The following is a 27808-nucleotide window of genomic DNA, read 5'->3' on the forward strand; positions in this document are numbered from 1 at the left end:
GACTGCTCCCAAGTCTGAATGGGAACAATCGAGGTTGTGGTGGCTACATGGGAAGGTATGAAATGGATTCTGCACCGATTCCTGAGGGGGCAGGGAAACCGGAACCATTTTATTGCTAGGGGAGGCCACTAGGGGCCAGGGGTCGATAGAGCCAGAGCGAGTCTGCCACAGGTCTGGGAATCCCAATGACAGTCGGCCCTGGCAGATGACTGACCTAGGCCAACTCTGAAGTCTTTTGTGGAGAGAATTTGTCCTGCCATCCACAAGCCAAATCGATGCAGTCTCTTCTTCTGGAGTCCAACAAAGGATTCTAGAAGCAGAGAGACCTTTGAAGTGAACACTTAGAAAGAGAAGTGGAGAATCCCTAAGAAGGGGGAAAGGGTCTCTCCAATTACTGCTGTGCAGAGAATTGGTGGCAATTCCATGTGGATTTTGCAGAGTTCATTGCCAGTTTCATGAGGAGCCAGATATTTTTCAACAGCTCTTAGCCATCCAAAGAAATAATGTGAGCCATTTCTCTTGGGGGGGGGGTCTATTCTCAGGTGAACATCGTACATCTAGCAGGCATCAAAAATCACCTTGGCAATAGCGAATTACTCATCTACACAAACCCCTCGGGGAGAGAAATGATGACAAAACAGCATGGTGTTCTTCAAATGTACCCAGATTCCGATGTCACCATCCCCACTTGGGAGAGGATGGGGCATAGAAGGAAGTTTCCGTTAAACTCTCCTGATTCCTTAACTGGTAGGGCACGGGCTTGGAGAACACACCAAACCCAATTCTTTGTGTAGAAAAGAGGTGGGACAGGTTAGGTTTTCAGTGTAATGGTGGAAGCCTTGAGGTTTCTACCTGAGAGTTTTCGCACCTTTCCAGGCACATCCTATTCCATGGCTACTGCTTATTTTTTCTTTTTGTTTTTGTTTTAGATATAGGAGAGTGTGTTGACAGAGTCCACCTCATCCAGAACAGGTGAGTCTACTGGCTCTTGTCTATGCAGAAATTTCTGAGCCGGCCTCTAACTAGCATGGATCTCTTGAGGTTCAGGGAGGGATGAACTATGGTCACTTGCTGGTTGAACCCCAAAACTTGAGAAAGTATGCTTTGAGACATGTTCAGACTATTTCCATCACCATGCAGTGATTAAATAAGGATATATGAGTAAGGCTTTCTTACTCAGACTTTTCTCACCTTTCAAGGCACATCATATTCCATCAATATTGCTTACTTTGTTTGTTTGCTTTAGATATAGAAGAGTGCGTTGACATAGTCCCCCTCATCTTGACTAGGTAAGTCTACTGCCCTTTGACTGTGCTGAAATTTCTGAGATGGTCTCTAGCTAGCATGGATCTCAGGAGCACACCACTCTTGTATGCTATTTGGAGTCCTGCAGCTGGAGTGTCTTCCTCATTGCCCTTTGAAAATTGTCTGTTATGTTTGTAGCAGTTATGATTAATGGCCGTGCAGTTAGATTTCTACATTTTTAAGACCTGTGCAGTGTCTTGTGTGCATGTGTAGATAAATATCATAGATAATTTTTTATAAGCACTTATTTGTCTGTCCTACTATTCATTATATCATATGTGTATTGATTTCTCTTGTCAATTTTTACATAAAGCCCCATAATAAAACCATATAAAAATAACATCGAATCTTAGAGAAGAATAATTGGGATTTCAACCACTTACGTCTTCAGATGTGTTGCCTTTTTTTCTTCTCTGTGCAGTAAATGGAGGGTATATGTGAGAAAGTGTTTTTTTTTTTTTTCTTTAAGACAAGACAATGATTTGCCTTATTTAAAATGGGAAGTTTAGCGAATGAAGAACTAAAAACAGGAGAATGAAAAACTCCTGTTCCCATTTCAGGTGAAGGCACCCCTAATAGATCTAATTATTGATCTGAACAAATTCTGCATCTCCTATGGAATGAAATTGGATTGCCCTTCTTCACCTAAATCTATTCACTTTTTTTTTTCCAAAAGCCAACGCATGCAACATAGAAGAGGAGATTACTTTGAAGGAAATACTTGGAAAGATAATTGAAGAACCAATAGTGTTCTTTCAAACTTTCTATTTAATACTTGGCAGAGAATAATGGTAAAACAATGTGGGTTTTTGAAAGTTCACTGCTAGTTTCTTTTGATAGTACACATTTGTCAACAGCTTGTTTCCGTTGTCAGATGCAATGTACCAATTTCTCTCCTTGGGAATAAATAGAAAAAAGAAAGTTGACTTGTGTCAGTCATCCAAGGAATCTTGAGATGAGATGATTCCTTATTTAATGGAAATGGCCAATCCTACATGTATACTTATTTTATGTTTAATTTATACTTTAACATATTTAGCACGTATTGGTCATCCTGTGATCTAGGGGCAAGGGTAGGGGGAAGGAGGGGAAAAATTTGAACAAAAGGTTGGGCAATTGTCAATAATATAAAATTGCCCATGCATATAACTTGTAAATAAAAAGCTATTAAAAATTTAAAAATAAATAAATAAAATTACCCTAAAAAACTGAAATGGCCAATCTTCTGCCAGAGAAATGGGTCCAACGTGCCATGATGTCCTTCAGATGGACCAAATTTCCAAAGACCCTCTCCCAATTTGGGAGGTGATGGGGCATATTAATTACGAAGGTTCTTCTAGCTGGTTCTGCTTCTTAGCAAGTAGTCTGTGGGTTTTGGAATACACATAGAATCCCATTTTTGGTGTGGGCAAAGGAGAGACAGGTCAGATTTTTTTTTAAAATTCATAAGTTTCTTGATCTCTTACTGAGTCATTTCTCACCTTTTTTGATTTGTCATATTCCATTTGTACTGCTTGCTTGTTTGTTTGTTTGTTTGTTATTGTTGTTGTTTTATTTTTTTGTTTGTTTGTTTGTTTGTTTTTACATAGGAGTGTGCCATGGCAGAGTCGACCTCTTCCAGAGCAGGTGAGTTTACTGACCCCATGTAAATTTGTTCATTCCTGGCCCACCCTGTGCTCTGAATGGATTTCATGAGCCTAGCTCCTTCTTAAGATTTCTGGAGTGCTTCAGCTGGAGGATTTCCCCTGTTGTACCTTGAAAATCTCCCATGAGTTATTATGGCTTTTTCCTTAATGGACTTTCTGCTGAGAATCTTCTAAGTGCTAAATTTAAAACATGCAATGGCCTCTGTTTCAGAAAAGGCAGAGCTACTCAATCTATTTTATTGCTAGATGAGACATGTTGAGAGAGCGGTGAAAGAGCCAGAGAGAATCTGCTGCACATCAGCCTTGACTGGAACCTTTTTAGGTTTTCAGGTTTTTCAGTTTTTAGGTTCTCAGCACTATTGATTGAGTGGTGCTGAGGTAGAGGGAACCAGTAGCTGAGACCACCTGGAGGACTTGGGTAGTACTATCAGTAAGCCAGGGACAGAATGATTTTGGCAGCACTTTTCTGTAGAGTGTAAGAACACTACGTAGAGAAATTGATGGAAAAGAAAAGGAACCAATTCCACACTGTTAGGTGTCTGAGAAAAACAAGCAGGTGTCATCAAAGAGGCTTTCCAGTACCACTTATGTATTTAGGTCAAAGGCAGAGAAAAGCATTGTGTTTTCAGAGTAACATTCCCATGTTGGCCAAGGCAATTGGCCAAGGAATCAGAGGCAGCACCAAATGAGAAAGGACACACATGATAGATAGGTGCAAAAGGTAAACCTGCAAGAAAAATCTTAAAAGTAATCTTGAATGCAAGGGGATTAGGCTTTTAGAAAAAAAATAAAAATGAACGTGTGAGATTGCAAGCTGTTAAGAGTGCTGTGTGCATGATGGGAAGTAAGGGAAGACTTCGTTCAAAGTACTCTTTACAAATTTTGTGGCAATTCATAAAGAGAAAAGAAGGAAAGATTCAACACATAAAAGACTCATCAGCCACAAGGATGGATTAGTTAGGAACACTGCCAAATGAATCCGTTCAACCGAGGAATAAGGTTTGTCTTTCCTCCTGGTAATATGAAGGGATTTTTGACTCTTTTGACACCAAATGGGGATAGAATGGATGAAAAATACTGTGAGGCTACATGAGGGGAAAGTCAGCAGAATGTAGTGATGTTGCGACTGTCCTCTTCTTGTCTGGCAGTTTCCTCTTCTGGGGCAGTGAAAACAAAACAAAACAAAACAAAACAAAACAAAACAAAAAAAAAAAAAAAAAAGGAGTGAGGGATGATCTAAATTCAGCCACTGTATTGTGGTAAACCCCAAAACCTGAGAAGTATTTTTGGGAGATGTACAGACTGTTCCCATCACTATGGAGTGATTGAATAAGTACGGAAAAGAAAAGCTCCCCCAACTGAAGGAAGCAATTTGCGGCCTGCATAAATAAAGCATCCCTTTGAGTGCATTGCCCATGTGTGTGGCAGATGAGTACCTGTGTGTGATGATGGAGGGAATAATGATGGTAAGGTCTATAAAATGCTCAGAAAATGCAAAAAGACTGGATCCAGAGTATCTAGGCATACCTGTAGAGCTCTATGAACCTTAGAATCGAAATCCAATAGGAGTCTTGCCCCTGGATGCTATAGGCCCTCTTGATGAGCTCATCAGTCATTGTTCAAATATTGTCTCAACACAGTGACAAATTAGGAAGATCCAAGAAGCTGAGGCATGTGCTTTTTGGAGTAATTACAAGTGGATTGGCATGTAGGAACATTGCTGATGGTGATAGTAGTGATAGTGAAGCGATTTGATCTTAATTATCATTCTTCATCAGTGACCATATCAACTATTTTTGCCCAAGTAGCTATGTTAATCTGACTTTTGGGGACATTTCTTATTCCATTGCTCATCAGATAAGCTAAGGATTTTGTGTGGTGATAGGCTCCTTCCCATGCTCATGAGTTGAGTGCCAGTTAGGTTAAACAAGGTAAATATAGAGAATTTTTATCAGGTATTCTCAAGGCCACAGCTATCTTTGTCCAGGAAACACGATGGTCAGTATGGTGTCCAGAATATTGATTGGCTGTTGACTAAATGCTGAATAACATACTTTTAGACAACCTGGAAGTAGAGATATATTCTTCATGAGGGATCTGCATTTGTCAATAATTCCCCTACAAAAGAGTTGAGGAATAGAGTCCTGATTAAATCCCGATGAAAATATAGTTACCTCAGAGAAGAAGCCCATTGCCTGGATTAATTCTTTGATCTTCTTCATCTTGTGGCCTTAAAATGCTTTCATGGGTAATCAACATCAGTATTCTTTCAGAGTGAGTGAGCAATCCTTTTCCTATCCTATTTCTTTATGCTCCAAAAAACAAGAATTCCACCAGAATAATAGGTAGAACCTATAATATACACAACCCATTATATTGATGTAAAAGGATAATTTCGTATTCTGGACATCCTTGATAATTTAAATGTCAGATATTTTCATCATGATTTTTGCAATCACCCCTTGAATGGATTGTACCAAAAGCAATACATACAGCAAACACTGTTTCCAACCAATGTTACTTATGTTATTTTTTGTATGTGCAAATTAATATATGTACACATATATTATTTTACATATATTTGATATATACATGTATATTAATCTATCTCAAAATCCACTAAAGCATAAGTCAGTAATTTCTCATGTATATCTTTGAGTAAATGCCAGAAATAAGGTCGTTTGAAAATAAAGTAGAATCTTAGAGAAGAATAATTGCGATTTCAACTGCTTACTCCTTCAGATGTGCTGCACTTTCTTTCTTCTCTGAGCAGTACATGAAGAGGACAAATGACAAAGATTTATCTTTCATTAAGAAAGGATAAAGAATGTCCAGGTTAGAAGGTCTATATAATGGAGGACCTAGAGGAGGGGGAGAAAAAACTTTGTTCTCATTTGAGGTCATGGTACCTTTAATATTTGCAATCATTGATCTGGACAAACTCTATATTTTTCATGGCAAAAACCTGTTTTCCTCTTACCCACCAAAATCTATTCATCCCTTTGTTTTAGCCCAATGACGGGTTACTAAATACCAAGAAGCTGTGGCATCTGCCTTCTGGAGTGATTGTAAGTGTATTGGTGAGTAGAGGGTTTGTTGATAGTGTTTTGAGTGAAATTATTTTAATTTTCATTATTCTCCTTCATCAATGATTGTCAACCATTTTTGCCCAACTAGGTATGTGAACCTATCTTTTGGAACCATTTCTTCTTCTCTTGTTCATCAGACAAGCTAAGTATTTTGTGAGTTAGTAGGCTCTTTCCCATGCTCATGAGGGCCAGGCTGATGAGGATAAGGAGATTTTTTCCCCAGGCATTCTCATGGCCATAGAATTCATTCCCCATGAAACAATGTAGTTAGTGTGGTGTCCTGAATGTTGATTGTATGTTGACTAGACATTTAATTGCATACTTTTAGGCAACTCTAGCAATGGTGATATTTCTGAGAGACCTCCAAGATTCAACGGTTCCAATAAAAGGAGATCTTAGGAACAGAATGCTTTTAACATTCATTGACCTCCTTGATGGTTGAAAATTAAATCCCGATGGAAATATTTTTAAGTCCAATAAGAGGCCTCTCAATGCATCAAACTCTTCTGTCTCCTTCCCATTTGTGGCCATCACCTGGGTTTGTAGGTGATGAAAAAAATCACTATTCTATGAGTGACAAGAATGGTCCTTTTCCTATCCCATTCTTTTGTGCTCCACAAAAACAAGAATCTCAATAGAACAACAGATAGAGCATATCATGCTCATAATTTTGTATTTTGATGTAATTGAAAACTAATGAAGAAAAATTAAACATTAGCTGAGGTGTCCTCAAGGCATGTTGCTTTGATCAGGAAGCCATTGAGTTTAAGGTCTGGATTAGCTTTCTGGAGGATCTCTGGACAGGCCTTGGAGAAGTGATAAAGGCAGGAGAGCCACCACAAGGATCTCTATTTCTGTCTTCTGTGTCTCCTCTGTGTCTGACTCTCTCCTCTCTGTGATTCCTCTGTGTCTCCTCTGTGTCCATGTCTGGGTCTGAGTCTGAGTTTGAGATTGAGATAGAGTTCCAGTTAGAGCACACTCACTCGAGTCTCTCTTGAGTCTGCTTATTTCAAGTCCTCTCAGCTTTTATATACTATAGTACAATTACATCACTACAGCACACTGAGCATGTGTCTACTCTAGAACCATCACCATAGTAAGTATTAACTATATGTAAACTAGAGAACCATTATTCCATCAATCACACTGTAAACACCCTGTTGTAAGTATCTTTGTTTCATCCAGAATTCTGGCCCTCTACAATTGAGGAAGGCTTTTGGGCAGGAATGTTTTTTGGAATTTAGGACCTCTATGTAGAAGGCGAAGTCAATGGAAAGGAAAAGGAGCAAAACCTCCACCATTAAGTGACTAAAAAGAACCACAAAAAGTGGGCGAGGAGGAATCCTAAAACAGGGCTTGAGGAAGAAATGCAGTACTGACAAGGCTAAAGAATAGGAGAACAAAAACTAATTTTTTAAAATAAGGTTCCAATATTGGCCATGGGAAATGACCAATGACTTAGAAGCAACTCCAAACTAGAAAGGATCCTTGTGATGAAGAGAGATGCAAAATTTGGGTTATAAGGAAATTCAGAAGGCTAATCTAGAAAGTGAGGGGAATGAGGTTTGGGAACAAAGGAAGCAAGGAGAGAATGCATGAATTCTGCAATCTGAACTTTGCAATGTTTTCTTATTTCATGGAAATTGCTAGAAAGAAAAGGAAAGATTCATCACATAAGTGACTTTTTAGAAGCAACAATGGCTTAGGTATCAGTACTAGATTTGTGTCATAAAAAGTTTTTGGTGGGCCTCCTTCTTTCCTTTTTTTTCCAAATACACTACATGGTATTACAACTCTATTGTTCTTTGAATATTTGATAGAATTCACTTGTAAGTTCATTTGGTCCTGAAGATTTTTTCTTATGGAATTCATTTGGTGACATGTTTAATTTTTTTTTTTCAAAAATGGAACTATTTAGTAATTTATTTACTCCTCAGTTAATCTTGGTCATTTATATTTTTGTATATATTTTCAATATATGAATAATTTGTAAATATTCTTCCATTTCAGTTAGACTGTCAGATTTACTGTCATACAGTTTGGCAACAAAGCTCCTAATATTTTAATTTCTTTTTCATTGGAAAGAAGTTCATCCTATTCATTTTTAATCTTGGTATTTAGGTTTTTGTTTCCTTTTTTTTTTTTTATCAAATAACTAAAATGTTATCCATTTTGAAACTTTCCCCCATAAAATCAAATCTTTGTTTTTATACAATTCAATAGGCTTTTTGGTTTCAATTTTATTAATGTATTCTTTGAGTTTTAGAAATTCTCCCTTGGCATTTTATTGGTATTTTTTAATTTGTTTTTTTTTTCCTATCTTTTCAATTGTTGCATGCCCAGTTTACTGATCACATCTTTAGTTTATTCATGTGTAGTGTTTTTCTTCTTTAAAATAATAATGGTTCTCTCTGGAAGCAGGTTTCTCAAGGAGGTTTTCTAGAGTCAGCCTTAGTTTCAGCTAAAATCAATAATCACCCCAAAAGCAGCCAGCTGATAAAATGCAAATGTTTATTTCTTATCTCTTTCCAAGCCTGGTTAGCTTTCTTAGAGGCCTCTCTCTCTCCTAGTTTTGTCCTTTGCTTCTTCTCCTTCACTTGAGGCTGGGTGAGTTTTCTGAGCTCTTGCAGTTGTCCTTTGCCTCTGCTTTCTTCACCCGCCAGCCCAGCACCAAGGTGAAAGTTAGAATGAATCTCTCTTGCCTCCAAGAGAGGGCTTTTGGCTCTCAATCTCCCAGAGTGCTAAATCTGGTTGTGCTTCCAAGATAGTGCTTCTCCTCAACTGAATTGATGCTCTCTTCTCAATCTTTTCAGGTGAACTCCCTTGACTGGCTCACTGAAGCTTTATTTACACTCCTTCCCCGAGAGTGGGATTATGGGTTTTCCTCCTCGAGTGCTCTCTGGCCCTAAGAGCTTCAAGGGATGTATGAATTCACAAAATTACAAAGCTAACTTTGTGAATCTCCCATACTTGTGAACTCCAATGAGTAAAGGTGTGAACACAAGTATTGTTTCTCAGTTCCACTTAGTACCTTGCTTCTTCTGGCCCATAACATCTCCTGGTAGGATCAGATCAATCATACTGAACCATGCTAAATATTGTCTCTGTCAACTCTAATGACTTAACAATTTGTAAAGATTCCAACATTCATGCAACTATTTAGAGATAGGAAATTGTTCCTAAGAACTGCTTTGGCTGCATCCTATAGGTTTTTATATTTGTCATATTATTGTCATTCTTTTGCATGAACTTATGCATTGTTTCTGTGGGGTTTTGTTTCATCCACTCATTCTCTAGAAGTAGATTATTTAATTTCTAATTTGATTTTAGCCTACCTTTCCCTGCATCTTTGTTAAATATAATTTTTGTTGCATCATGATCTGAAAAGGAAACTCTTGTTTCCTTGTCTGCTCTTGATTGTGAGAATTTTATGTCCTAATCGTCAACTTTTGTATAGGTGCCATGTTCTGTTGAGAACACAATGTATTCTTTTACATCTTTATTCAGTTTTCTTCAAAGGTCTGTCATCTCTCTATTTTCCAGGAATCTATTAACTTCCCTAGTTCCTTTCCTTTCATTTTATGGTTAGGCTTGTTGACTCTTAGAAGGGAAGGTTGAGGTCTCTCATTAATATAGTTTTGCTGTCTTATTTCTTCCTCTCACTGGCTTACTATCTTCTCTGGGAATTTGTATGTTCTACCACTTAGTGTATATAGTACTGATGTTACTTCATTGTTTATGGTAGCTTTCATCAAGATAGGTTTTCCTTATTTTTTTAAATGAGATTTTTTTTTTAACTTTTGCTTTATCTGAGGTCAGAATTGCTCCCCCTGCTTCATTTTTCTTCAGCTGAAGCATAATGAATTCTGCTCCAGGCTTTTATTTTACTTTGTATATATGTATATTTCAAATGAATGTGTTTCTCATAAACAACATACAGTAGGATTCTATTTTGTAATCCCCACCCCCAACCTATTTTCTCCCTGTTTATTCTTTTGCTCTTTCTTTCCATCCTGTCCCTCCTTAGCACAGTGTTTTGTGAGATTTCATGGATTGGTTTGGGCACTGAATTGAGAAACTATTTTGGCAGGTGAAATGAGATTTGCATTTCCTCCTGAGGTCCCAGAGACTCTTTTTACTCTTCTAACTTTAAATGAAGTTGGGTTGTTCTAGGCCTCCAAAGACTGCATCTGGAAAACAGTGCCGAGCCACAAACTACAAATTTCAGGAGAAAGAGTAGGTGGTAGGACTTCCAGTTCTTGCCTGACAAGGTCTGAAACTTAGCCTTCAGTTGATCTCCAGGGACTACAAATTGACAGCAAAGCTTCAAGCCTACTTCCTTATCCTATGTATTAGTTAGTTCCCATAGGAATATTATATATAGGAATAGATCACACTCTGTAGAAGAGAAATAGTATGAAAAGGGAAAGGGGGGCACGTACAAATAATGAAACAAAGCTTTCCACATCAGATATCATATATTCTCTGCTCGATCACTATACTTAGGAGTAATTTTCTAAGCCAATTTTGTCTTTATTTGGGATGAGACAAAAGGAAAGTGGTACAAGAGTTGCAAGAGTTGTGGAGTAATTGGGGCAAAGAATGGAATATTGTGTTAACTGCATACTACGATAGCTGAGATTTCATAATTATCTTATCGAGAATCTTCCCATCAATTCTTACAAAATCAGAGTCTCTCATCCATCTTTGTGACAATCAAGGCCTAGAGAAGTCATAGTCAGTCAGTTCGAGTAAGGGCATGAATGTATAAATGGGTTGAAAGTAGTCATGATAAAAGAGGACTTATTCCAATTTTCACTTTCACCAAGGGAGAAATGTGGAGAAGAGCTTCTTAAATGTTTTTTCCTCACCTAACCCCTTTTCATCAGAACATTTTCCCTCATCTTGGTTTATATAGGAATATAAAGTCTTTTACAATTGAAACACTGATAACAAATCATAATTTTCTAACCCCCTCATTCTGTTGCAGAAGTTCATATGAGATCATGACCTGTACTTTAAGAAGTTTTGATGGTAGAGTGAGTTATGATCTTCCAAAGTTCAGTGTATGTGTATCTTTTTATCTCTATGGGCAACTTAGGTGGTTCATTGGATAGAGCATTAGACCTGGAGTCATGTGTCCTTATTTTCTGACCTTGGACATTTCCTGATGTTGACTTTAGGTAATTCATTTAACCCTGTTTGCCTCAGTTTCCTTATCTGTCCAATGAGTGGGAGACAGATATGACAAAACCACTTCAGTACCTTTTGTCAAGAAAACTCTAAATGGAGTGAGAAAGTGTTGCTTTTTGACTCTTCATTATACTGAGATTTCTCAGCATCTTTTTTTTTTTTTGAAGCAGTCCCCATTTATGGACATTGATCTAGATTAAAAAAAAAAATCTACCCTGTGTAAATTTTTTGTTCAATTTCTTAATTTTTATAATAGCATTTTGTTTTTCAAAATACATGTAAAGATACTTCAACATCAATCCTTGAAAACCTTTGAAATTTTTCTCCTTCCCTCCTCACTGTCCCCACCTTCCTCTTGCCCTAGACAATAAGAGATCCCATATAGATTAAACATGTGCCATTCTTCTATACATATTTCCCACATATATCATGATGCACAAGAAAAATCTCATCAAAGAGGAAAAAATGAGAAAAAAAATTTAAGCAAGCAAGCAGCAACAACACAAAAGAAAGTGAAAACGTTTTTATCCACATTCAGCCCCTAAATTCCTCTCTTTGGATGTAGATGGCTCTCTCCACAAGTCTGTTGGAATTGGTCTGAATCACTTCATTGTTGAAAAGAACCAAATTCATCAGTTGATCACCATATAATTTTTTTATTGCTGTGTACAATGCTCTCTTGATTCTACTCACTTCACTTAGTGTTAATTTATTCACTGTAATTTTCTATGAAATAGGGTATGCCATAGCAGACAGATTTTTCTGTTTTTTTTTTTTTAACTAACTTTAAATACTCATTTCCATTTGCACTTCCGTAAACAATATCCTTGCTGCAATAATCCTTTCTCTCCTTTGAGGGTCACTTTGCTGAGCTTACCTCATTTTCATCAGGCCAGTCACATTCTCTGAAACCTGAAAGATGTTATTATTTTTCTTTCATTTTGAACATTTCTTTTTGCATTTTTCCCTCTTATATAATGTTATATATGACATACACACATATACACATCTATATGTATGTATATATACATAATGTGTTATATACATGCTTATGTACAGACATATATGTATAGGTATATTATAATGTCCTGGCTAGCTCTCTGGAAGGCTTCAAGATCAGTCAGAGACAGGATCAGTCAAAGTCCTTGGTCTTTAGGAGAAGAAGTGAAGGAGGCAGGCAAGTGGCTACAGGACTCATCAAAGAAGAATCCTGGACTCTGGAGTCCGAAGTCTGAAGTTTTCTCTCCTAAGTGTGCTGCATCAGAGAGATTCTGACCGTCTACCTCAGTTTTCCAAACCTTGCCTACGATTACCTCACCACGACACATTCAGCAAGCACCAATAGAGAGCCAACACATCACCATATCATCTAAGTATATACTTATAGAACCGTTATCACACATTGAGTAGTTAATTAGCTTTCAGGGCTCTGCTGTCTTAGAGTCAAATACACCTTTTCAAAGTGCCAGTCCTCTACAGTATATATATTTGAAAAATGAGCTATTATATACATAGATTAAGCATATCTTGACAGAAAAGAGTAATCAACTTAGACCTTATCCACTCAATTAACTGAAAAATAATGAACAGAGAACTTAAAAATGATTGTAATGTTTTATATCTGTGTGTGTTTTTTCTGCCACCATACAGAGCAGCTACAATACTTCCATTGCATAATAACAGTTGTTATAACAATAATAACTTTATTATTATATTATATTATATTATTATATTATATTATTATATAATAATAATATTATTGTTATAACAATTGAGTAACAAAAGTATAGAAGAATATACAATTTTACAGGACAAAAAAAAAAAAACAAGAGGAGGCTGTAAGAAGAATTATGGGCTAAGATGTACGTTTGTGAGCACAGTGTGCAGGAATGTTCATGATGGTTCAGGGAAAGAGTGCAATCACAATTTTTGGCACATTAAATGGAGCTTTCCTAGTTCCTATGATCCCTCTCTGCATCAGGCCATCTGAGTGACACTTGTGTTCCCTAGGAAAGACTGGCACCTTGTTTGATCTCTTTGATTTATTTTTTATTGATTTCAAAGGCATGCAGAAGCCAATCAGTAACTTTCAAGAGTAGTTGGAGTGTTCTTTCTTGGCAGCATTTGGAAAAAGTAAAGAGGGGCTAGACAAAAAAAAAAAAAAAAAAAAAAAAAAAAACTTCCCAAAGACTGAGATTGGCAGAGACTAGACAAAGAGGCCAGAGGAGGCTTATTTGTGCATGTGTGTGAGTGTGCTTGTTTGAGTGTGCATGTGCGTGTATTTTCTAGACTCTTGAGTCATTCTTAAAAATAGAGACAACCCAAGTGTGTTGTACTTTCCAATATCAAAATTTCTAAAGATATCTTTATACTAAAATCCTATTTAGAATTTATTTCCCCTCATCATACCCAATAGATGTAGATAGATAGATAGAGAGATAGAGAGATAGAGAGAAAGAGATATTTATATTAGAGTTATCATGCATAATTGGAATTTCTGTCTAGACATAGAGGAGCTGAGAAACTGAAATTTATTCTTGGGGAGAGGAAGGGTCACTCTACTATGATCAGTGGAATTTTTATCACAAAAAAAGAAATTTTGCTAAGTTAGAATTAGTGAATCTTTGCCAATTTATCAAGGACACAAGTTTAATTTACTGTCTTTTTTGGAAAGATTTTTTTTTCTAATACCAGTGACATCTGGGACTGTCCTGCTCAAAGCGTCATCAAAAATATACTTGAAATGCTTTTTTTTTATTTCAATGATGTTTGGAACTGTCCTGCTCAAAGTGTAATCTAAGATATAATGCAAAGTATCAATAAACTGAATTTACCATCTTTTGAAATTAAAAAAATATGTAAAATCTGAAAAGTAGCAAAAATAAGAGAAAAGAAAGATTGTGAATAACATTTCTTTCCCTCCCATTAGCTGTCATTGTAGTTTTTACAAGTGACTAGTCTTCTATTGTTCAGTAAACTATATGATTTTAGGATTCATTGCTGCACACTGTTCAGAGTGATTCAGGACATCTCCAAAAACATATTTAGAGAATTAAAATGATTTTGCTTTTTGATTTATTTTTGCTTGATAAATGATTCTTCTGGGAATTAAATTCTACCCTAGACAAACACAGTTTTTGAAAGCATACAATTGCCTATTTAGTTTTTCCCACTATTTTAGTCAGTGGACATGCACACAAAAGTGATTATGTTTTGGTTTCTAGTTTTCTCATTGGAAGTGAACACTCTTGAGACAAGGGAGAAATTTAGCAATGATCTTCTGAAAGACGATAAAATAAAGGTTTTCTTCACAATCCCAAAGTCAAGGCATTATGTGAACCATTTATACAGGACATAAAAATAGAGTGGGTTTCTTTTTATTCTCCATTCTTCAAAGATCATTTCAATCAATTCTCTCTGCCTGGGGCTCTATATTCTGAGTAAATGGCTTGAAATTGGTAACATTGCTTTTATTTTTTGAAGAAAGGGGTTTGCCAAGTTGGGAGATGGGAGGGGTTTATAAAGTTTATTGAAGTATTCTGTTTTCATAAACTTATTATTCCCAAATGTATATTCTCACAACTGAGCAACAGTTCCTTGTAAGAAAAAGATACATGTAGCTATGCACGCATATATACAGAGATGCTTGATAAAGAGTGCAGCAATAGCAGCCAACAGTATTGCATCTGACAGAACATTTTACATTTGTAGCCTACAACTTTTCTACCCCGTGGAAAGAACTATATTTCATTTCTTGTTTTCTAGGCTGAAGTTCAGCTTTTTTCAATTTGATTATCATGAGAATGACAAGCTTGCAGTATTCAATAGTCTCCTTATTCTTAGAACCTCATTCCTCAACACTTGATCAAAGTCTAGCCAAGCTGCTCTACAAATATACAGCTCAAACATTAAGAATAATGTGTGATTTAACAATTTTATGTGAGCTCCTTGAGGGTAGTAGACTGTTTTTGCCTTTCTGTGTATCCATCAAGTTCAGCACAGTGAATGAGACAAGAGATATATAGTCAAGAAAGGCTTCTTAACTCTCTAGACATATCACCTTTTCTTCATGTTCTGCACTGTTAATCTAATCAATTACTTTATTTAACAAAAGGAAACCTGGAATGTTTATATGGAACCTTTTTCTCGTCTTTGATATTTTTTGAAATAGAAGTGCCAAAGAGTGAGAGCCATGATTCAAAGGATAGGGTTTTTTGAATGACCTTTCTTACATAAGGCCAAATATTGAGTGTTTAAGTTCTTTCAATACCATATAAACAGCCTATCTTCCTCTAACCACTTCGTGTATTACATGATATTTGCTTCCATTGTACATGATATTTGATTATTTTTTCTATATTAAAGGTAGCCAAGAGAAATTATCATGTTAAATTGGGCACAGAGTTCTTCTAAACTTACCTTGTTCCTCACTGTTTTGAAGGATTTTTGCAAGTTTTTCTTTCTTTTTTTTTTAATAACTTTTTATTGATAGAATGCATGCCAGGGTAATTTTTTACAGCATTATCCCTTGCATTCACTTCTGTTCCAAATTTTCCCCTCCCTCCCTCCACCCCTTCCCCCAGATGGCAAGCAGTCCTTTACATGGTGAATGGGTTATAGTATATCCTAGATACAATATATGTGTGCAGAACCGAACAGTTTTCTTGTTGCACAGGGAGAATTGAATTCAGAAGGTATAAATAACAAGGGAAGAAAAACAAAAATGCAAGCAGTTTATATTCATTTCCCAGTGTTCTTTCTCTGGGTGTAGCTGTTTCTGTCCATCTTTGATCAATTAAGGCTCTCTTTATCGAAGAGATCCACTTCCATCAGAATACATCCTCAAACAGTATCATTGTTGAGGTATATAATGATCTCCTGGTTCTGTTCATTTCACTCAGCATCAGTTCATGTAAGTCTTGCCAGTCCTCTCTGTATTCATCCTGCTGGTCATTCCTTACAGAACAATAATATTCCATAACATTCATATACCACAATTTACTCAGCCATTCTCCAATTGATGGACATCCTTTCATTTTCCAGCTTCTAGCCACTACGAACAGGGCTGCCACAAACATTTTGGCACATACAAGTCCCTTTCCTTTCTTTAGTATCTCTTTGGGGTATAAGCCCAGTAGAAACACTGCTGGATCAAAGGGTATGCACAGTTGGATAACTTTTTGAGCATAGTGCCAAATTGCTCTCCAGAATGGCTGGATATGTTCACAATTCCACCAACAATGTATCAGTGTCCCTGTTTTCCCACATCCCCTCCAACATTCCCCATTATCTTTCCCTGTCATTCTAGCCAATCTGACAGGTGTGTAGTGGTATCTCAGAGTTGTCTTAATTTGCATTTCTCTGATTAATAATGATTTGGAGCATATTTTCATATGTCTATAAATAGTTTCAATTTCTTCTGAGAATTGTCTGTTCATATCCTTTGACCATTTATCAATTGGAGAATGGTTTGATTTCTTATAGATTAGAGTGAATTCTCTATATATTTTGGAAATGAGACCTTTATCAGAACTTTTGATTGTAAAAATGTTTTCCCAGTTTATTGTTTCTCTTCTAATTTTGTTTGCATTTGTTTTGTTTGTACAAAAACTTTTCAATTTGATATAATCAAAATTTTCTATTTTTTGATTAATAGTGAACTCTAGTTCTTCTTTGTTCATAAATTCCTTCCTCTTCCACAGGTCTGAGAGGCAAACTATCCTATGCTCTTCCAATTTATTTATAATCTCATTCTTTATGCCTAAGTCATGAACCCATTTTGACCTTATCTTTGTGTAAGGTGTTAAGTGTGGGTCTATGCCTAGTTTCTGCCATATTAATTTCCAATTTTCCCAGAAATTTTTGTCAAATATTGTGTTCTTATCCCAAAAACTGGGGTCTTTGGGTTTGTCAAACACTAGATTATTAAAGTTATTGGCTGTTTTGTCCTTTGAACCTAACCTATTCCATTGATCAACTAGTCTATTTCTTAGCCAATACCAGATGGTTTTAGTAATTGCTGCCATATAATATAATTTTAGATCTGGTACAGCTAGGCCACCTTCATTTGATTTTTTTTTTTCATTAATTCCCTTGAAATTCTTGACCTTTTGTTTTTCCATTTGAACTTTGTTGTTTTTTCTAATTCATCAAAGTATTTTTTGGGAGTCTGATTGGTATAGTGCTAAATAAATATATTAATTTAGGTAGTATTGTCATCTTTATTATATTTGCTCGCCCAATCCAAGAGCATTTAATATTTTTCCAGTTGGTTAGATCAGACTTAATTTCTGTGGAAAGTGTTTTGTAGTTTTGCTCATAAAGTTTCTGATTTTCCCTTGGCAGATAGATTCCTAAATATTTTATACAATCAGTAGTTACTTTAAATGGAATTTCTTTTTATAACTCTAACTGTTGGGTTTTGTTAGTGATATATAAGAATGCTGATGACTTATGTGGGTTTATTTTATATCCTGCAACTTTGCTGAAGGTGTAGATTGTTTCTTATAACTTTTTGGTAGAATCTCTGGGGTTCTCTAAGTATACCCTCATATCATCAGCAAAGAGTGATAATTTGGTTTCCTCATTGTCTATTCTTATTCCTTGAATTCTTTCTCAACTCTTATTGCCAAAGCTAGCATTTCTAATACAATATTAAATAGTAACGGTGATAGTGGGCAATCTTGTTTTACTCCTGATCTTACTGGGAATGGTTGCAGTTTGTCCCCGTTACATATGATGCTTACTGCTGGATTTAAATAGATGCTACTGATTATTTTAAGGAAAAGTCCATTTATTCCTCTACTCTCAAGAGTTTTTAATAGGAATGGATGTTGGATTTTATCAAATGCTTTTTCTGCATCTATTGAGATGATCATATGGTTTTTGTTAATTTGATTATTAATATGGCCAATTATATTGATAGTTTTCCAGCCCTGCATTCCTGGTATAAATCCTACTTGATCATGATGTATTATCCTGGGGATGATTTTCTGTAGTCTTTTTGCTAATATCTTATTTAAGATTTTAGCATCAATATTCATTAGGGAAATTGGGCTATAATTTTCTTTCTCTGTTTTCAACCTACCTGTATCGGTACCATATCTGTGTCATAAAAGGAGTTTGGTAGGACTCCTTCATTCCCTATTTTTTCATATAGTTTATAAAGCATTGGGGCTAATTGTTCTTTGAATGTTTGGTAGAATTCACATGTAAATCCATCTGGACCCAGGGATTTTCTTTTTTAGGGAGTTGTTTAATAGCTTGTTCTATTTCTTTTTCTGAAATGGGACTATTTAAGCAATTTACTTCCTCCTCTGATAACCTGGGAAGCCTATATTTTTGGAGGTAGTTATCCATTTCGCTTAGGTTATCAAATTTATTGGCATAAAGTTGGGCAAAGTAACTCCTTATTATTTCTTTAATTTCCTCTTCATCAGTGGAAAGTTCTCCTTTTTCATTTTTAAGACTGCCAATTTGATTTCCCTCTCTCCTTTTTCTAATCAGATTTACCAAAGGTTTATCAAATTTATTGGTTTTTTCATAAAACCAACTTAGTTTTATTTATTAGTTCAATAGTTTTTGTTTTTGTTTTTTTACTTTCTATATTATTAATTTCTCCTTTTAATTTTAGAATTTCAAGTTTAGTAATTGATTGGGGGTTTTTAATTTGGTCTTTTCTAACTTTTTAAGTTCCAGGCATAATTCATTTATCTTCTCTTTTTCTATTTCATTCAAGTAAGCCTCTAAGGATATAAAATTTCCCCTTATTTCTGCTTTGGCTGCATCCCATAAATTTTGATATGATGTCTCATTGTTGTCATTATCTTGAGTGAAATTATTAATTGTGTCTATAATTTGCTGTTTCACCCAATCATTCTTTAAGATGAGATTATTTGGTTTCCAATTACTTTTTGGTCTATTTACACCTAACTTTTTGTTGAATGTTGTTTTTATTGCATTGTGGTCTGAAAAGAAAGCATTTACTATTTCTGCCTTCCTGCATTTAATTTTGAGGTCTTTATGTCCTAATATATGGTCAATTTTTGTGTAGGTTCCATGAACTGCTGAGAAGAAAGTATACTCCTGTCACCATTCAGTTTTCTCCAGAGATCTATCACACCTAATTTTTCTAATATTCTATTTACCTCTTTAATTTCTTTCTTATTTGTTTTGTGATTTGATTTATCTAAATCTGAGAGTACAAGATTGAGATCTCCCACTATTATAATTTTGCTGTCTATTTCTTCTCACAGCTCTCTTAGCTTCTCTTTAAGGAAGTTAGATGCTATACCACTTGGTGCATATATGTTTAATACTGATATTGCTTCATTGTCTATAGTACCCTTAAGCAAGATATAGTTTCCTTCCTTATCTCTTTTAATTAGATCAATCTTTGCTTTTGCTTGATCTGAGATAAGGATGGCTACCCCTGCTTTTTTGACTTCACCTGAAGCATAATAGTTACTACTCCAGCCTTTTACCTTTAGTCTGTATGTATCTCTCTGTTTTAAATGTGTTTCCTGTAAACAACAGATTGTAGGGTTCTGACTTTTGATCCAGTCTGCTATCCACCTCCTCTTTATGGGAGAGTTCATCCCATTCACATTTGCAGTTAAAATAACCAATTCTGCATTTCCTGCCATCCTAATATCCCCAGATTATACTTTTCTTTTTCTTGCCCTCCTTCCCTTCTTCCCAATAACGTCACGCAGCTCTCCTTCTTTAGTATCCCTCCCACCTCCCTTTGAATCCCTTCCCCTTTCTTGTACCTTTCCCTTATTACTCTTTTTCCTTCTCCCTTTTCCTCTCCCACTTTTTAATGAAGTGAGAAGAATCTGTGTAAAACAAATATGTCAATTGTTTCCTCTTTGAGCCAACTCTGATGAGAGTAGGAGTCACACAATGTTCCTCCCCCTCTCTAAGTTCCCTCATATATGATAGGTTTCCTTTGCCTCATTGTCGCATGTAGTTTCCCTCTTTTTATCTCCCTTCTTCCCTTTTTTCTGATGCTATCCCTTTCCATTTCTACTTCCCTTTTTTATGTTATATCGGTAAGATCAAATTATACATATGGTTTTTATGTATATTCACAACAGAAATACAGTTCTCAAGAGTTCCTTTTACCTTTTTCTACTTCTCTTGATTCCTGTTATTGAAGATCAAATTTTTTTGTTTAAGTCTGGTTTTTTCCTTAGAAACAGATGGAATTCCTCTATTTCATTAAATGTCCATCTTCTTCTGTGGAAAAAAATACTCAGCTTAGCTGGATAGTTTATTCTTGGCTGCATTCCAAGTTCTTTTGCCTTTCGGAATATCTGATTCCAGCCCTTCGATCCTTTAATGTTGAGGCAGCCAGATCTTGCGTGACCCTTATTGTTGCATCTCGGTATTTGAACTGTTTTTTCCTGGCTGCTTGTAAAATTTTTTCTTAAGTCTGGAAATTCTGAAGTTTGGCCACAATATTCCTTGGAGTCTTTATTTTAGGGCCTTTTTCAGAAGGTGTTCAATGAATTATTTCAACGCCTATTTTCCCTTCCAGTTCTATTACTTCTGGGCAGTTCTCTTTGATGATTTCCTGTAAAATAGTATCTAGGCCCTTTCTTTCATCATAATTTTCTGGTAGTGTGATGATCCTCAGGTTATCTCTCCTAGATCTATTTTCAAGGTCTGTTGTTTTTCCAAGTAAATATTTGACATTTTTTCCCAATCTTTCATTTTTTTGGTTTTTGCTTGATTCTTGATGTCTCAATGAATCAGTCATTTCTATTTGTTCCGTTCTAATTTTTAGTGAATTATTTTCTTCATTAGCTTTTTTTACTTCTTTTTTGTATATGTCCAATTGAGTTGTTTTGCTCAATGGAATTTTTTTCCATTTCACTATTTTTTTTTTTTTTTAGTGAGTCATTTTCTTTTTCCAATTCACAAACTCCGTTTCCCTGCACTTCTTGGGAGTTTTTACCTTTTCCAATTCACATTTCAGGAAATTGTTTTCTTTTTCCACTTTATCAAATTTTTCTTTTAGTGAGTTATGTATCTTTCCCCATTTCTCTTCTAGCTCTCTTTTAAGGTTTTCTTCTTCTAGGAGAGCCTTTTGTATTGTTGAACAATAATCATCTGGAGACTGTCTGCTATTAATCTCTTCAGGGTTGAAAAGCTGTTCTCTTTCTGTGTAGAAACTATCGATCGTTCTTTTGATTTTTTTACTCATTTTGTTAAAGCCTATAAGGTCTGCCTTCAGAGCCAGGAGGTTACTAGCTTCCTCTGCAGAGCAGTGAAAGGTATATGGACGAGGTAGCTGTCCTGCCAACTGGCTACTAAAAGCAGTGAGGTACTGGAGTGCTCTGGAAAAGAGTTCCCCACCCCAAAGTAACTCAGGCCTACAGGGCCGGGCTGGGAAAGTGCCTTTCAAAGAACCTCAGCTGTGTGAGATAACTACTGCCCTGGGGCTAGACACTTAGCAGTGAGAGTTTCACTGCCCCAAGCCAAACCCTGCCCTAGGGCTTTGGGTATTAGCAGCTGAGCAGTGAATGGATTTGCAGGGACTGGGAGTGTCTGCCCGTGAAGCGCAGTCAGCTGGGGAGGTTCTATTGCCCCAGGCTGAGCCCCCCACACTGCCGATTAGAGGCTGCCCAGGCTGTGCCCCTCTATCATGCAGATTAGTAACTGCCCCCGCAAAAGCCCTGAACTGCCAGATGTGGCCACAGGGCTGCAGTAAAGTCTGCCTGAGTCACTTCCGGGTTTGAGGGGTAACAGCCAGATCTCATTAGGTTCTGGTGTTTTTTACAGTACCCCCTGTTTTAGGCTTTAACTTCTCTTCCAGTTTACTGCTTTGTAATCAAGGCAGAGCAGTCAGCCTATAGCAGAATGGTCCCTATAACTTCTCTAACCACAGAGATCACACACCCCCCCCCCCCAGCCCCTGGTCTGCTCAGGACACAAGCCTCTCGCTGCCTGTGCTAGTCTGTTCCTGGCCCCTCAGGACAAACCTTTCCTGGCGAGCTTCAGGATCTGCTGGTAAGTTGTAGTACTTCTTATCTTCATGAATTTAAGCAGTGAAAAGTTATTTTTGAGGCTGGATTAAATAGTTGGTTATTACGGTAATAAGAGGAGCTTAGCGAGTCTTGCGTGTGCCTGCTCCGCCATCTTGGCTCCGCCCCCCAAGTTTTTCTCAGAAAAGATAGCTTTCCCATATGCATTTGTGTTCTCTGCTTCCTTTTATAATGGTCTTCTGGGTCCATTTCTTTCTAAGGTTTTAATTATCTGAACCTTTCTGTCCTTTTTCATTTTTAAACTAAAAGGAGTGTTGATGAGAATTTTTATAAAGCAGTTTGTCTTAAAGTGATGCCAGCCCTTTTTGTTTCCTATTTTTTCTTTCAGTTTTCCCCCTGAAAATCCTCAATTGTATTTTAATTGTTGAATCTTAGGGCTTTTTTTTCAGGCTTTGCAGTTTCTTTGCTCTCAACTATCTCTGACATAGTAGACTTAGTTCTCCTTCCACACACAGATTCCCTTCTCTTTCATGTTTCACAAACGTCTTCTCTCCAGCTGTCCTTCCTGCTCAGTCATATGCCTGTAAATGCTCTATGTTCTATTATCTACCATTTCCCATTCAATCAGATTGATTATCTGCTGGCTCACATAAACTTTTCTCTCTACACTACCTTTTTGCAGATCCTCATCAGCTCCCTTGGGGTGAATGATTATCTCTCTACAGAAGACTCACAAATCTTTAGATCCAGGCAGACCCTGTCTCTTGAGATTTAGACCCAATCAATTAATCAACTGGCATCTCAGACTTCACATAGCCAAATTCTCTTCCCTCAAAACTTGATACTCCCTTCAATGTTGCTACTTCAATTGAGGACATTGCCTCCCCTCAGCCATAGCATTCTGTACCTAGACTCATCTCTTACTCTTCACTCTCACTCACTTAGATCTTCTATATCATATCAATTACCAATTTTGCAACATATAGGCTAATTGATTTATTCTTGCTGTCACAGAATACTATTTACCCTGATTCCCAATCCTGTTACTTCCTGCTTGCACTATGGAGTTAAATATTTTTTGTAAAAATAAATGAACTTACTGATTTATCTTTTTTAAAAATACCACAATTGCTTCTGGTTTCTCCAAGCCTTGCACACATTCACAGACACATTTTGATGAAAAACATTTTAATACAATATAATAGAAGAGGGACATAACCATCAATACATTGGAAAGAGTTGGAAAACATAGGCAACAGAACACCTTCTACATCTTACCTCTGCAAAGTGGTGAGGGGAGGGAGTCTCTTTTTTCATCTCCTATTGAGGGCCTTGTTGTTGTTGCAAATTTGCAAAAACTATCTTCAATATGAAGCAGAATAAAGAAAAATTCCTTCAGCTATATCAATAGAAATTATTTTCTGAGTTTGTCAGTCTGGACTGTTGCCTGAATTCTTTTGAACATATGAGTCTTTCTTGCTTCTATTACATTGTTCGCTCAAGGTCCATGTCACACTTTCAGATGTTCTGCTTTGAAAGGGGTGTTCAAGATAAAACTTATCTCTAAAAAATCTTTTTCGGCTGGGGGAATAATTCATCAGGGCATTAGTTCTGAGTGTTCTCAGTTTATTGATTTCAGCAATTTTAACTTGAATTTTTTAAGTAATTTATTTTACTTCTGTCTTCTAAAACTTTTTTTTTATTGTTGTTCTGAGAAGAACCCAGGAGAAACTTTAGAGATAGAAACTTCCACTCAGGAGGAGGAAAATATGGAAAATTTATTTGTTGATGATCTGGAAAATTTAATTGGTGATGCTTCAAGTCTGAGTTCTTTCTGGACAGCCAGGGACATTGATGAAGCCCTCAGTGGGTTTAAGAAAGTTAGAATCCCTTAGAAAACTGTGGTAATATTCTAATCAAAATACAAAAGTTAAAAATATTGGGGCTGCCATCTTTTAAATGGGAATGAACCAACTTGAATGTAGGTTACAAACATGAAAAAAGGAAGGTTATGTTTAAATGGCCTTTCTTGTAGTATTCTAGTGTCACTTCCAAAGCTTGGAAATTCCTGCATAACCTGGAAAATTGACACTGGCTGACAAAATTCTATATGTAGCACAAATTGTAATGATATCATGAACTGAAATCAGTATATATAAGGAAAATTCTAGAGACTTCTTAGTGAATGAATGTGAGCTCTACAAATTAGAAACATAATAAAATCGCAGGCAATAATTTAGTAAACACTAACAATAGGACAAAATATTAAAGGGGTCACAAGAGAAAAATAAGTTGTTAATAATGAATTCAGTACACCTGATTCACTCAACTCTTATCAGTGAAATAACTGGGATACAATCCCAGATTCTTGATAACCAAGTAAATACTCTTCTCACTTAAAAGACATACTCTTGTGGTTTTGTTTTTCAGAGCACACGAATATAGGGGCAGTGGAGGAGGAGAGAAACAACGAAGTAAGTTTGTCCAATTACTGGGCATTTTTCTCATTTGAATTCTTTCAGGATTTGTTTAGGGCTGGCTTCTGTGCCCTCTCCTAAAAACTCTGGATTATAGTGAGGAGAATTTAGAAGAGACCTCAAAGCAATGTCTGTAGCATGGGGCTTGCTGGGAGTTCTGCGAGACTTTCACAACTTAAACAAAGTTAAACTGCCACAGATACAATGGAAATCCCATGTTCTTAGGAATTCAGAATTAGGAAAGAAATTCATTTTCTGATGTTAATGTTTGCGAGTGGTACTTGTACCACTTCACTATTGTTTCCAAAAGGACTATTTCTTTCTTTCTTTCTTTTTGTTTTCTTTAGGCCACTGGGGTTAAGTGACTTGCACAGGGCCACACAATTTGTAAGTGGCAGTTGTCTGAGGCCAGATTTGAACTCAGGTCCTCCTGGTACTCTATCCACTGTGCCACCTAGCTGTCCCCCAAAAAGTGACAATCACTTTTCTTACCTTCAACAATTCTGTAATACCAGAAAACGATGTGACTTCCACATATCAATTATTTTGATACAAAGTTGAATGCAAATATAGTTATAAGTTCCAGTCTCAAGACCTCATACCCAGCTTTTCACCATTGAGTCAGTTCCTAGTGAAGCAAAAATACATGTGTGTGTATACATATATGTAAAGCACGGGCTAGCTCCCTGGAGGACTTCAGGGTCAGCCAGAATCAGGATGAATTAAAGTTCTTAGTTTTTAGAGAGAGAAGTGAAGGAGGCAGCCAAGTAAAATCCTGGATCCTGGAGTCCAGAGTCACTAGCCTCTCTCCTCCTCATCCTTCTGCCAAGTAGGACACCTAACATTCAGCAAGTACCAACAGGGAGAAGAGCCATTTATCCAAACATATGCTAATAGAGTCATTGTCTCACATGGAACAGGTAATTGGCCTTAGTCTTAACTTCTCAGTTGTGTGATTCAAGCATACTTTTTTGGAGTTTCAGCCCTCTACCCATATATATTTATATGTGTTTATATAGTGTGTGTATGTGTGTGTGTGTGTGTGTGTGTGTGTGTGTGTGTGTGTGTGCATGTGTGTATGGGCATATATATATATATATATGCACACATATACATATACAAATATATAAATACATATATTCTTCATCAATAAATAGTTCAACATCTGACAGAAGATAAAACCTTTTGTATCTATTGATCTCAGTGTGTCTATTGGGTAGAGGAACCATGTTTAATGTTGTGTTTTGTAGGCTAAAGCTATGGTTTTCAACACAATAAGAGAATGGCTATCTTACCCTTTTGTTTTCATTTCCATTAATTTTAGATTAGTGAATATCCTCCTTACTGTATTTTGCATCACTTCATCAAGGTTTACTTAGGCTACTTTGAAATCTATGATTGTGTCATTGCTGAGAGAAGGAAGGTGTAATTTTCAAATGATCTATGGTGACTTCTATCTTAAATTTAAAGACTTTCTCTCAGTTCTTCTTTGATCTCTCTGGAGATTTTGAAATGGGCTTTCCTCTCTCAATATTTGTGCCATTGGGCCCCTGTGGCTTCTCCTGTGTTTTTTCAGTGGATCTGATTCTCTTTTGCCAAATCTACATGCAGGCTGTGCCTCTACTCATGGTTGTGTCCTCCAAGGCACTGTTCCCTTTTCCTCTTTAATTTCACTCTCTATAACATCACGCTCTACCAATAAGATTGTGTGTTCTCCACTATTGTTCCCCATGTAATTGGCTATCTCTACACCTTCTTTCTTGCTGATCTTTTCAGCTGCCAATGAATGAAATAATTATAGAAAATTTTCAAATCTGTAGATCCAAGTACATCTTTTCCAGACAAAATGTATTAATATCTTCACATGCATCTCATCCACTACACATCAAAATTACCTTTTCCAACCCGTATCAGTTAACAAATCTTGTCACTTCTACCTCTTCCATATCTCTATTTATTCCTTTCTCTATTCACACAGCAGTATTACTTATTCTGGTTCTTGTTCCAGTCATCTCTTGTTGGTACTCCTGAAATCTCCCTTTTTTGCAATAGAGAAAGGAAAAGCTTTACTTAAGAGCTTTTGATTTTGAAAACCATCATAATTTCTTCTGTTTTTCTCCTTCACAGTGATCTTTCATACACTTTATAAGAAAAAATAATAATAAAAGAGATAGTTGAGAGAAAAACTAATCAGTTTCAATTTCATTCAATTTTCAATGCATTAAAAAGATGAAAAAAGGTATGAAATTGTAGACAATATTGAAGCTCTCACCTCTGCCAAAATGGGAGGAGAGAAAGTTTCTTTTGGTGATGCTTGCTCTTTAAAATTTGCAAAATAATCTCCACTGAGATGCAGAGATTAAAGAAAAATAGCATAGGTGTGTCAGTAGAATTTCCCTTACAGTGTTTGCTAATTTTGACTATTGGACATTTGTGGTATCTTTCTTCTTTTAAATATAATAATGGTTCTTCTCTGGGAGAAAGCAGGTTTCTCAGGGGAAGTTTTCTGGAGGCAGCCTTATTGCAGTTGAAAGTAATAATTACCTCAAAGCACAGCCAGGTGATAAAAGTTCAGATATTTTATTGCCTCCAATATAGGCCATTTAGCTGAGAGGTCTATCTCTCTGCTTGGTTCCAAGAGCTCCCTCCAAATGTCTTCAGCCCAGCCAGCACAAAGGTGAATCTGTCTTGCCTCTGAGAGAGGGTTTCTGGCTCTCAATCTCCCAGAGTGCACCTCTCCAACCCCAGTCAATGTTCCGAAGTAAAACTCCTCACTCAGGGAGGGCTTCTGGCTGAACTCACTTGACGCTCCCCTCTCAATCTAAATTCAGCTGAACTCCCGACTGAGTCCACTTCTTATATATCATCTCCCAAAGGTTGACACTTCCTTCTGGATGCACTCCTAAAGGAGGTGTGAATTCACAAAGTTACAAAGATTGCTTTGTGAATCTCCCATATTTTTGAACTCCAATGAGTACTGGTATGAACACTAACATTGTATCAATTACTTCTACTTAGTACCTTGTTTCAGGTTCTGGCCCAAAACATCTCCTTGTAAGATCAGATCAGTGATACTGAACCATGCTAAATTAAATAATTATTGTCTC

At 36.5% G+C, this 27808-nt stretch overlaps 1 protein-coding gene across 3 annotated transcripts in view; it reads left to right on the top strand.

The window, feature by feature from the left end:
• Positions 1-27808, top strand: part of LOC127554392 (uncharacterized) — an 804883-nt gene that overhangs the window by 756571 nt on the left and 20504 nt on the right. The window contains exons 3-6 of one of the 3 annotated variants that reach the window (XM_051985843.1): positions 930-972; positions 1247-1289; positions 2895-2931; positions 24655-24698. The exons of the other annotated variants lie outside the window; for them this stretch is intronic. Coding sequence (XP_051841803.1) covers positions 2904-2931; positions 24655-24698 — 72 coding nt within the window. The 5' untranslated portion in view covers positions 930-972; positions 1247-1289; positions 2895-2903. The remainder of the gene's footprint in view (positions 1-929; positions 973-1246; positions 1290-2894; positions 2932-24654; positions 24699-27808) is intronic. 3 annotated transcript variants of the gene reach the window in all.

The sequence above is a fragment of the Antechinus flavipes genome, chromosome 3 (genome assembly GCF_016432865.1).
Source record: "Antechinus flavipes isolate AdamAnt ecotype Samford, QLD, Australia chromosome 3, AdamAnt_v2, whole genome shotgun sequence".
Lineage (NCBI taxonomy): Eukaryota > Metazoa > Chordata > Mammalia > Dasyuromorphia > Dasyuridae > Antechinus > Antechinus flavipes.